Raw genomic sequence first — 12,524 nt, 5'->3', positions numbered from 1 at the left:
GAAAGCAAAGTCCCGTCTAACATTGGTAATGAGTAATGTTGATGGAAAGATTACAATAACTATGGCTGAACTTCATTTTTCCATCATTCGAATGACGAGAGGCTATGAACATTCTGTGTAGAACAGTAAACATACTGTCATCTTCCCACCTACCACTATGATACAACAACAGTGAAATGGTGTAATCTGTTAATGGTTTGTTCAAAAGTAACTGTTTGAAACTAGCAAAGTGCATAGCAGTCCAAACTAAAGTAATACCCATATAAGGAAGATAAAGTATCCTTGACTCTTTTTGTGTACTATATCATTATGACAAAACCCCTGTGAAGACAAACAAAATTCAACAAAATACACTTGTTTGACATCTTGATCCGCCATAATGTTTTTTTGCTATCTCTCTTGACTCATCAAGAAAATGTTTGTAGGCTATTTTTTTCTGGTCAAAGGGCAATGAGTTGCTTTTTATCTTTGTTTACTTTTACAATTATTTTTTTTCAATAGATATAAATGTTCTTGAATAGAAAATAATCACAATGCAACAGTATATCATTCATTGCACAGGGGGATTGTGCTCACTCAAGTAACATATAAAGAGTTCAAAAAAGACTAGTTCCTATATAATCATGCTACATAATTTCATTTGTGAAAATTTTTGTTCATCAGGTCTACAAATAATACAAGTGATCTATATTGTTGATGGCTTCTGAATTTATTACCATAACTATTGATACAAATACCTGTACTTCATTGTTTTCATATTTCACTCTTCAGAAAGGTTTTACTCCACTGCACTTGGCTGCCCAAAATGGCCATAAAGATGTTGCAGAGATTCTCATTGGTGCTAAGGCAAACATAGAAGCTCTTACAAAGGTAAGTGTAAATATCTCCTCAAGCAGAAACACATAAGTGTGGCACTTCCACTGTTTGCCGATTTGTATACACGCCAACCTTTAGGATGCATTTTTCAAATAAGCGGCAAACAATTGAGATAACCTTACCCAGGGTCTCAAATAGAGTATGGTTTACAATATCCAAATAATTAAAGTTGAAGTAACACATGAACTATCACATATTTTGTGATTTTTAGCTCCCATAGCCATATGTATATATGGCAATGGAAGCTATTCTTATAGGCTAGGGAAATGTCTGTATGTATGTATGTCTGTATGTCTGTATGTCTGTGCGTCTGTATGTCTGTATGTCTGTATGTCTGTATGTCTGTCCGTCAACATCAAAAACTCCAAAACCGCTGTACATTTCATCTTGATATTTGGTGTGTACATGGATGATGGGCTGTAGATGAGATTTTGTTCAAATGAAGTTGTCATTGCCAAAAATATGCAAATTAAGTGAAAAAATGTAAAAACAGTCAAAATTGAAAGAACTCAATAACCACTGAGCAGATTACATGAAAAATTAGCATGTAAGTACTTTGGGCTGACATAAAATGATTGTGCACATCTTGGGTCAGTATCTTGGACTTGCTATTTTCATGAATTTTTTTGTAATTTTCTCCCATTTTTGGTCAAAAAATCTCCTGCTCTGAAACCACAAGTCCGATTGATTTGAAACTTGGTATGGAAGTGCATAGGAGTGACCTTTCCCAAATTTGGGCAAATCGTGGTGAAATTTGCATATTTTTAGTTTACACGTCCATAGACTCCCATGTATAAGGCAGATCTCCATAGACTCCCATGTATAAGGCCACGAAAAATAAAAATTTAGTTTCTCATCGTATTCATATTGCAAAAAGGATGCAGTGACACAATTTTAGTCCCACAGATGAAGTCCAGTGAGCTTATAGATTGGGTCATGTCCGTCTGTTCGTCCATCCGTAAGTCCATCCGTTCACGCATATATCTCGGATATTTTGACAAAATGTCATGTGACCTTGATGACCTTTGATCTCAAATATACATATTTGTCTATAACTCAGTAACCACAAGTGCTACAGCCTTCATGTATGGTATGATGGGACACCTTATGACGCAACATATTGTACCTCATTAATTATGTGCATATCTAATTTTGAGCGAGCCAATAGAAGCTAGAGGTCTGATTTTTGGTATATAGGGATAACTTAGCAAAACAATTTTTTTGACAAAATGTCACGTGACCTCGGTGACCTTTGACCTCAAATATACATATTTGTCCATAACTCAGTAACCACAAGTGCTACAGCCTTCATGTATGGTATGATGGGACACCTTATGACGCCACATATTGTACCTCATTAATTATGCACATATCTAATTTTGAGCCAGCCAATAGAGCTAGAGGTCTGATTTTTGGTATATAGGGATAACTTAGCAAAACAATTTTTTTGACAAAATGTCACGTGACCTCGGTGACCTTTGACCTCAAATATACATATTTGTCCATAACTCAGTAACCACAAGTGCTACAGCCTTCATGTATGGTATGATGGGACACCTTATGACGCCACATATTGTACCTCATTAATTATGCGCATATCTAATTTTGAGCGAGCCAATAGAGCTAGAGGTCTGATTTTTGGTATATAGGGATAACTTAGCAATACAATTTTTTTTGACAAAATGTCACGTGACCTGGATGACCTTTGACCTCAAATATACATATTTGTCCATAACTCAGTAACCACAAGTGCTACCACCCTTCATGTATGGTATGATGGGACACCTTATGACGCAACATATTGTACCTCATTAATTATGCACATATCTAATTTTGAGCGAGCCAATAGAGCTGGAGGTCTGATTTTTGGTATGTAGGGATAACTTAGCAAAACAATTTTTTTGACAAAATGTCGCGTGACCTCGGTGACCTTTGACCTCAAATATACATATTTTTCCATAACTCGGTAACCACAAGTGCTACACCCTTCATGTTTGGTATGATTGGACACCTTATGACGCCACATACTGTACCTCAATAATTATGCGCATATCTCATTCTGAGCGAGCCAATAGAGCTGGATGTCTGATTTTTGGTATATAGGGATAACTATAGGAGAGAAATTTTTTGACCAAATGTCATGTGACCTCGATGACCTTTTACCTAAAATATATGTTTATGTCAATAAATAAGTGTTATGTCCTTTGTATTTAGTAGGATGGGAGACCTTATGACAACACACGCTTTACCTCATTAATTATGTACACATCTAATTCTGGGCAAGCGAATAGAGCTAGAGATCTGATTTTTTGGCATATAGGGATTAATTAGCAATATAATTTTTTTTTTCAAAATGTCATGTGACCTCGATGACCTTTGACCTTGATTATACATATATATGCATATTTCAGTAACCACAAGGGCTATACCCTCCAATTGTGATAGGATATTAGACCTTAAGATGTCACATCTTGTACCTCATTTATAATGCGCATATGTATTTCTTGGCTGGCCAATACTGCTAGAGGTCTGATCTTTTTTCCCGATTTAGAACCATAACTTAGACATGCCACATGTGTTTCAAATTGGGAACAACGACATAGACCTATGTGCCCATAGATCTCAACATATACACTCCAGTGATACTTCTTAATGACCATATTTTCCTGCCCCATCAAGACTAATACTCCTATTACAAGTGGGGACTATGTCATTGTAAATGACTTGTTGAGTTAATGGTTGTATCACAGTATTCGATATATCTCATTCTGTATTTTTTCCATTTTATATTCTGAATAATTACATTAAACATATGTCACTGTCTCCAGTACATTTCATTTAAGTATTTTCACTTCATGCACTTTCTCCCTTTCACACATGTTCAAATATCTGACCAGAGAACAAACACTAAATAGTCCAGGATGGGAGCTACAGTGTCATTGACGCTATTTTTCTATTTTTTTTCTTTTGATAAATTATTGTCTCTCACAGTCATTTGATGCGCAATAGAGATAACCACACAATTTTCATTTCTATTGTCTGTGTAAAGAAACCAATGTATTTTAAGATAAGCAGTTATTTAGTCTGAATAGAAACTATAGCTAACTATCTTAAATAGCACTGGTTAAGCATTTGGAATATGCTTTGATGTAAATCTGCATCATAGTGCTAAATAAATGCATGGACTTACAAGTTGTTGGTTGTATCAAAGCATCAATATAGATCTCTATCACAAGATAGCAGTGTCTTAATGTTCCTGGTCTTGATTCTCATTTTAACCCTTTGCAAAGGCATACAACTGTCTGTCAGTTTGTTTTGTGATCTAATATGGTCATCAGTATGTAATTATTTTTTTATTTTCTATCCAGAGCTATATGCTTGGAAATTCAACTTGCAGTTGATCTTAAGAAGGGAAAATCTGGTACAGTTGGCTGCTGTGCATTTATTATGATAAAATGATAGATTTATGTATTATCTTAAGTCTTATCTTAATCTTTGATGAACTTTAAAATTTTCTTTTCCATTGTTCACTAATAAACTTTAAAAACTATTGACACCAACACAGCATATTGAGACCTTCTAAAATTATAATATCAGTACTTGTACCCTCAGTAAAATAAAAAATATTGCTATAAAAGAAAATATAATTTAAAAGTATTGCATAATGTGCCGTATTTCAGAATGGTATCTACAAGTAACATCATTATGGGAAACTAAACAGAAAATTTCAATTTTTTGACTAGTGACATCTTAAAGGATTTTCCACAAAAATGAGGACAGACAGTAGTAGTGCAGTACATGAAACTATATTTTTGACAAAATGACAATAATATCATCAAAATAATGCAAGCCAATATATTAAATATTATATTTTTATTTTGAACAGTATCTCTAGGGATCTAAAAGTTTCAAAGTATTCTCAGACTTGCAATTGGTTCTATGGATAGAACGTTTTTACCAAAAACGAAGAACAATTCGACAACATAAATAAATGCTAGCATTGTTGTGAGATCTTGCAAACTCAATGATCCAACAATAACACAACAAATATGGCTGCATCCCAACAACATGATTGTCTTTTGTGTAGTTTACAAAAATGATTATCTTAAAAAAGAACCCTTTCAATATTTCTGTCTCTTATTTTTTGTACATTTTACAACTAAATGAGGTTGTTGAGAAATATGCCATAGAGTTTGAAATGTGCAAATTGTGACTTTATGGTACTTCACATTTGAAAATTCAAAGGATGATAGTGCCAGTGAACTAATGAAAATATTTTAGCTAACCAATATTACATTTGGTGTAATATAGATTTCAAAGTTGTTGTAAACCATAAAAGATAACTTTCAGCAAGTTTGATGTAAGGTATTGTAATAGAGACTGATACAGAAAAGGCCATACTGTATCTCAGTGTGTATTTGTGTGTATACATGTCAGGTTACAATATTGAAATATTTAAATAAAGTGTGGGCAAAGTAATAAGTCATATTTTCTTCGAGTTTCTTAAAAATAACTCATTGCTAGTTCATCTTTGAATAATTTTCATATAATTTCTGAAGAATCATTCAGAGAACCTGTTCAATTGCAAAGCAATGGGCAAAGGCTTCCTTAAGAAACAGAATTTGAACTAAAACAAAAAGTTATTCCCTAAAGATCACAGTTCTGCTCTACTCTGCTCTACTCACTATGAAACGTTCTTTTTGTCTTCCTTACAATATTTCTTTTGAAGTTATATGTGAATGGTTTCATTAATAATTATGTGCATGGTTCAGTGCATCTTCCATTACAATGCGCTGCAGCTCAGGCACCACAAATTACAAATTACTACAAAATTATAATAAAGTTGGACAAAGGAAACAAAATTAGCATTAGTCTTAGAGTCAATATCTAGTACATAGTGAATGATTGTATAAAACATGTACACACAGTGATAGAAATGTAAGTGTACCTAATTTTATGATTCGTTGAGCACCTTTTGCATTGATACAATGTACTGACAATTCTAACACATTTGTTCTACATGTAACTGCAATCTCATGTGGACTGTTGCAATTGTTGTCATCTTTAGCCCATTATATGCTGTTCATTAGTAATTTATGGTGCTTGAGCTTTACCATAAAGCTTGTAAATTTAGACGCTGCATTTAAGCAGACATGCAAATACTTAGTTGTGTATCTTCTACTCAGAAGAACTAGATATAGACCATTGCAAAAGACCAACAGCATGATGCGTTACATAACAAGTTGATCAGTAATGAATGAAATATCGTTTTGAGGGTGGACTTGTAGAATGCACATACCCCGGTAGTCCTTAGAAAATTAAGGTGATTTTTTTTTCAAATTCGGTTACTGTGATACTTTGTGCATTACAATTGGTAATGTTCTACCTTTTGTAAAGTACAACTATGAGTTTGACTTGTAAGATTTGGTGAAATTGCAAACTGTTGTGCAAGTAATGTTTACACCTTATGAAAGTATGTTAATGCACGAAAAGGTGCATTAAAATTGAATAGCTTTGATGATGTGGGCTATTTTGTGTGACTTGTGACTATAAATTTATATTAAATATGACGTCATATTGTGAGATACCTCCTGTGTCATAGAGGATTTAAAGAGAAGTTTAAGCAACTTCATAAAGGAGACTAGCAGTAAATAACAGTCTACAGAGAATACCTGACAGCGCTAGGTGGCATCAATTTGCTTCTGTAATGTCTGCAGATTTAAAATTATATACACAATTGCAATCTTGTGCACTTACATTATGTTTTAAATCATGAAATAGAAATGGTTTGAGGTACAATTACTTGAATATTTTGATGGACCATGAAGAGTTCTGTCAGAGTTTAGTTTTGTCTTTATATTTTCATGCCTTAAACTGTACAGTAAGATGCAGGAGAGGTGTATACATTTTTGTGAATCCATAGTGACATTTTACTTTGTGACACATACAACTTGTTTATAATTATATGTTTGGAATAGAAACCTAAACAACATTTTTTTCAACATTACATTCTTGCCTCACTACATGATGAATCTAAGTCATTGCCTAATGTCACCTTCTTTTTATATAGAATTGTAAAATTTGCTTCATTTGACTTGTGACAATTAAGTGCCCTAGTTATTCAGAAGTTGTAAATTAATACAAAGGAAGGTCCTTGTGGTCACTAAACACTAGTGAAACCAAATAGTATTAGATAATGGCAGCTCTTTGTTATCATTTTCATGGTCAAACATGTTTTCACCATGCTAATAAATTGCATGTACCGGTACATGTGTGATGGAAGCTTAAAGGTATACAGTCACCTGTAATCTCATGTATGCCCATATATGGTCAAAGGGGCGTTTGTTGGTATTCAAAATGCCCATGTGAGGGCACTGTTTTTAAAAAGTGGCCACCCGCTTAAAATCTGTGATTGGTTAGATTTTCTCTTTCCATGGTAACTGTGGCAAACTTGGAACAGGTGACAGCTAGTATACCTTTAACTTCCACAACAAAGAGCACACTTTGTAATTTTGTGCTTGATACAAAGCACACTTTTACATAATACCTGTTGCCAAAACCTAAACAAAAAGCTTATCACTGTGACAGGTAGTGTTTTAGTACACTGGAAAGTATTCAAAACATCAGGGCAGTACAACATCGGATTGACTGAACTGAAAGGCTAACAATTAAGACAAATGGCATGCATGATATATGCCATGTATTTTAACAGGCATTGTGTAATAAATTGACTTTGGTAATTTTGTGTAATTTACAGTCTTACTGAGGGGCTGGATCAGTTCAATTCCCTATTTGGTGAACATCTACCTCAGCCTGCCTCTGATCCTTCCCGACTTTTGCTCAGTCTGCTCATTCATGGCAGTATAGTATTTCGCACATAGTTTTTCACATCTTTTTTCCAATGTTCTGCCACCCAAAGAGACTTTGCAGCATTTGTGAAGTACCTATCAATGAACATTAGAGCCCCACTGGTCATGTTTGTACCGTTAATGTGAGTAATCCTTTCTACTTCTGGTCATCGCCCTCTAAGATGCCAGACAGCCATTCACCTCTACTTAGTGAAGCCAGAGAGGACCAAGCGTTGAAAAAGAAGACCAATGTCAAGGCAGCCAGTTCCAAATGTGCTGATGATCCATCTTTTGTAGCTCTACCTGAAACAAAGGAAATAATGCAGTCATGGTCTTCTGATAGTACTCCCTCAGCCAGTAGTGACAAAAAGGTCCCTGCTGTTGGACTCCATCAAGAAAGAAAATGATCAATTGGTTTTGGAACTTAAATTTGAGGAAGCCATGGCACAGAATTCCCAACTGAAGCAGAAGCTAAAAGACCGGAAAGCCACACATACAACTCCTCAGACCTCATTCAGTTCAGTGAAAAAGAGTGAAAAGGCGATAGCTGCTGTAAAGAAGGAAAAGAAAAAAACTTGGTGCTGTCTCGTCAACGTCCAGATCTACCAAATCTGCCTTTGAATCAAGTGAATTAGAGACAACCACCGGAGATACAAAGCAAAGAGGTAGGCACTTAGATTATAAGGCATTCATTTCGCAGTAAAGATAAAAAAGAAAAAGCTAAAATTGAGTGCTTCGAGGAAGGCAGCTGATCAAGTGCTGTATATGGTGCCATGGCCCGGCGAGTTCACTTCCAAGGCCAGTGCTGGGAGTCAAGCTGATCTCGCAATTTTTCAAAACTCACTTCCTCTGCCCTTATGCGAGGTGAGTTATCTATCATTTTCCATGAAGAGCCAGAGAGTCAGAGACATTACAAAGCAGAGCACCTAATAACAGAGCACCTAATACCGGTAGACCTTCTCCATCTAATAGAAAGGGGAAAGTTACATGGATCTCTAACTATTCTAACCTCTCTAGGCAAGATGTCTGCATACCAAATTAGGCACAGCCAACACCAATAGTAAGGGCAAGGTCAGGTACTGCGCAGACTACCAAGTAGGTAAATGCAAACATATTAAGGACCATCCTAACCTACAGGGGGAAACTGAACATCATGTTTGCCATCCATGTCTATTCATACGGAAGGTGCAAGCCAACCATCCAGCTGATACTTGCCCTCACAAGCCTCAACGAGACAAAGACTGACTATACCGGTACTTAGTAATCCTGATCAGCATTGTTTTCTGCATAGACTTTCATGAAGCATCGGTGGGAAATTCCAAATGATGAACAGTTCTAATCATTCAGCACTTGATGTTTCTTCACGTTTCTGGTCTCTATAAGAGGAGAACTGTTGTCATCTACCGTTTGACGAGGATACTAGTCTTGCAGTGACTTGCCTACCATTTCAACCGACAACATCGCACATGCCTATTCGGGTCTTAAGTCTTGCCTCAGAATTACCCTTTTAGTGTAATAACTGTATTAGCTTTCAGGCTAATGACAATCCGACTAGTTGTAAAGGAGCGTTCCCCAAGTTGTCTCCATCCAGTTGAGCCTCCGACTGCTAAAAGCTTACTCAGTTTTTGACATGCGATGCCTCTAGTTCCATTGAATCGTCCGTTCTACATTCTGCTGGTACTGACAGATTCATCGATTCCTTCAGTTACATTTACCATTGTTCACTGATGAACTTAACATAATATAACACCAACACGGCATATTGTTTTAAGTGCTTCTACATTGTTAATATCAGTAGCTGTACTCTCAGTATAAGAAAAAAAATTTGCAATGAAGGAAAATTTAAATTATTTCACAATGTGCAATATTTAAGGTTGATATCTTCAAAAAACATCATTACAAGGAATCCAAATGGAAACTAAATTTTTGCCTGTGAAACCTGAAGATATTTTTTTCCAGAAAAATGATGAGAGCAGTACATGGAAATATATTTTGACAAACGACAATAAACATTATCAGAATGATGCTAGCCTATTAAAATTACTTATATTATACATTATGAACAGTAGCTCTATTGAACAAAAAATGTCAAAGTAATCTGGCAATTTTTTCGTTGGAAACAATGTTTATTACAAAAAAACCATGACAAAGTCATCAACATAACAAAATTTGCTAGCATTGCTGTGATACCTTGCAACCTCAATAACCAAAAATATATACACAACAAAAATGGCTGCAGTTTGGCAACATCAGGGTCTTTGTGTAGATTACCCAAATGAGTATCTCCAAAAAGAATCCCATCAGTTTTTTTGTCTCTTAATTCATGTACATTTTACAACTCAATGACGTCGTCAAAAAGTATGCCATTGCTTGAAGTGTGCAAATTGTGAATTTCTGGTGCTTCACATCTGAACATTGAAAGGAAAAGTGTGCCAGTTAGTGAAGTTATGATGATCTTCTAATTGACCACTACTGCACACAGTAAACAATAGATTTCAAAGTTCTTGTAAACCATAAAATACAACTTTTAGCATGTTTTAAGGTTGAATATTGTAATAGGGGTTCATACAAAACAGGCCAAACTGTATATTACTATGAATTAAAAGTAAATATAGTCACAGCTGTGTGTACATCTAAGGTTATGATGTTGAAATATTCATATAAAGAGTTCTCAAAATAATAAGTTGCATTTTCTAAGAGTTTCTCAAAATACCATATTGCCTGTCCATGATTGGGTGATTTTCATAAAACTTCTATATAATCATTCAAAGAACCTAAATTCAAAGAACTTAATCAATTGCAAAGCGATGGGCAAAGACTTTCTGAGGAACAGAATTTGAACAAAAACAACAAGTGCATCATCAGGATCACAGTTCAACTCTTTTGCCTAATGTTAACTCACTATTGTGAACATTCTTTGGGACTTTATTACAATATTTCTTTGGAAGTTTATGTGAATGATTTTATGAATAATTGTGTGCATGGTTCAGTGCATCTTTTGTTACAACAGCTGCATCTCAGGCACCACAGATTCCTAAAATTTATCATATACAAAGGATACATTGTTAGCAAGTCTTCATATTGATATCTGGTAACATAGTGAACGATAATATCTACCCACAAAGATAGAAATTTAAGTGTACCTAATTTTATGACTCATTTAGCCCCTTTTTGCATTGATACAATATACTGACAATTCTAACACATTTATCCTACGTGCAACTGAAACCTCACCCGACCTGTTGCAATAGTTGTCGTCTTTAGCCCATTATATGCTGTTCAATCAGTAATTCATGGTGCTTGGTAAGTCTTGTAAATTTAAACACTGCATTTAAGCATCCATGCAAATATATCGTTGTGTATCTTGTAACTAGAAGAGCTAGTTATAGAACATTGCAAAAGACCAACAGCAAAACGGAAAATGATGCGTTACATAACAAGTTGATCAGTAATGAATGAAATATCATTTTGAGGGTGTCACTTAGTAGAATGCACATAGTCCTTTGAAAAGTGATTTTTTTTTTCAACTTTGATCGTTGTGAATTTGTGCATTACAAGTTGGTAATGTTCTACCGTTTGTGCATTGAAAGTAAAATACAAATATGAGTTTAACTTGTGAGCTTTAGTAAAATGGCAAACTATTGTGAAAGTATGTTTCACCTCATAAAAGTTTGTTAAATTTAATATATTTGATTATATGGGATAGTTTGTGCCACTTGTGAATATAAATTCATATTAAATCTGAGGTCATATTGTGTGATATTTCCTCCGTCATAGACATTTTAAAAAATGTTTGGCAACATCCTATTGATTAATTACTAATTGACTTATTTCATGACCTTTTGTAATAAGGGTAGCAGCAGACATTGTTTTTACGTTTTAACTATCATGGAACTCATTTAATCACAGACCCAATTAATGAACAAGACTCTATCCTCTCTAGGGACTTATAATCAAAGTACCCATTCACAAGTGGGGACTGTTCATCAACGATGACTTGTTTATCTAAAACTTTGTGGAAGATTGGTATGTGTACATAGAGCAATCATCCTGCATTTGCCTCTTACGTGAACGGGAGTGCTGTTCCTCTCTGAAGTTACCAAAGAAATGAAATGATTGGCAACTTACTGACACAGTACTAATATCATCAACACTTTCAAAGCAGAATCAATTAGGATTTTGTTTTTTGCAAGAAAAAATGTTTAACTTGGACAAATATAAAGAATAAAGAAAAATTACCCGATTAGGGAAAGATTACATCTATGCACCATAGCAGGCAGTGTGTGATACTGATGGCTGCATGAAGTAAAGTGATGCAACTGAAGTTCAATATGTGCATTTTGTAAATGTAAACAATAAATAAACAAATAGGTATTTTAAAAATACAATTATTTTTCACAAATAATTTTCTTACAAGTACAAATTAGGAGACTTTAAAACAATTAACCTAGTAAATATGATTAAAAGGAGAGTTGTGAACAAGTTGTATGATTTATTCCCTAACCAATGTCTTTTGAATTTTTCTAGCTTGATTGTTTGTCATAGAAGACCGGTACAGCATGAAATATCGCTTAAAGTTACTGGAAAATAATCTTTCTACATGACTTTGGAATCTGATTGCTGCCAGTTATGAATGTTCTGTTTTTATGACATAAATGTGTCAGGGAAAACTGAACATGATCAATTATTTTATTAAATGTTTCATATGTCTGCACACTAAGCGGCAATTTTAAATCTTATGACACAAGTAAAATCAGAGGGCATTCTTTACCAGTTAAACTTAGTTTGTTGAATAAACAA

At 34.6% G+C, this 12,524-nt stretch overlaps 1 protein-coding gene across 1 annotated transcript in view; it reads left to right on the top strand.

Annotated features, from left to right (window-relative positions):
- LOC139127661 (ankyrin-1-like) overlaps positions 1-12,524 on the top strand; it is a gene marked incomplete at its 5' end in the record, with an annotated part of 171,098 nt that overhangs the window by 89,924 nt on the left and 68,650 nt on the right. The window contains one exon of the mRNA XM_070693574.1: positions 772-870. Coding sequence (XP_070549675.1) covers positions 772-870 — 99 coding nt within the window. The remainder of the gene's footprint in view (positions 1-771; positions 871-12,524) is intronic.

The sequence above is a fragment of the Ptychodera flava genome, unplaced genomic scaffold (genome assembly GCF_041260155.1).
Source record: "Ptychodera flava strain L36383 unplaced genomic scaffold, AS_Pfla_20210202 Scaffold_34__1_contigs__length_2629520_pilon, whole genome shotgun sequence".
In the NCBI taxonomy this organism is placed as follows: Eukaryota; Metazoa; Hemichordata; class Enteropneusta; family Ptychoderidae; genus Ptychodera; species Ptychodera flava.
The sequence above is the reverse complement of the archived record's forward strand: the minus strand, read 5'-3'. Positions and strand labels throughout refer to the sequence as shown.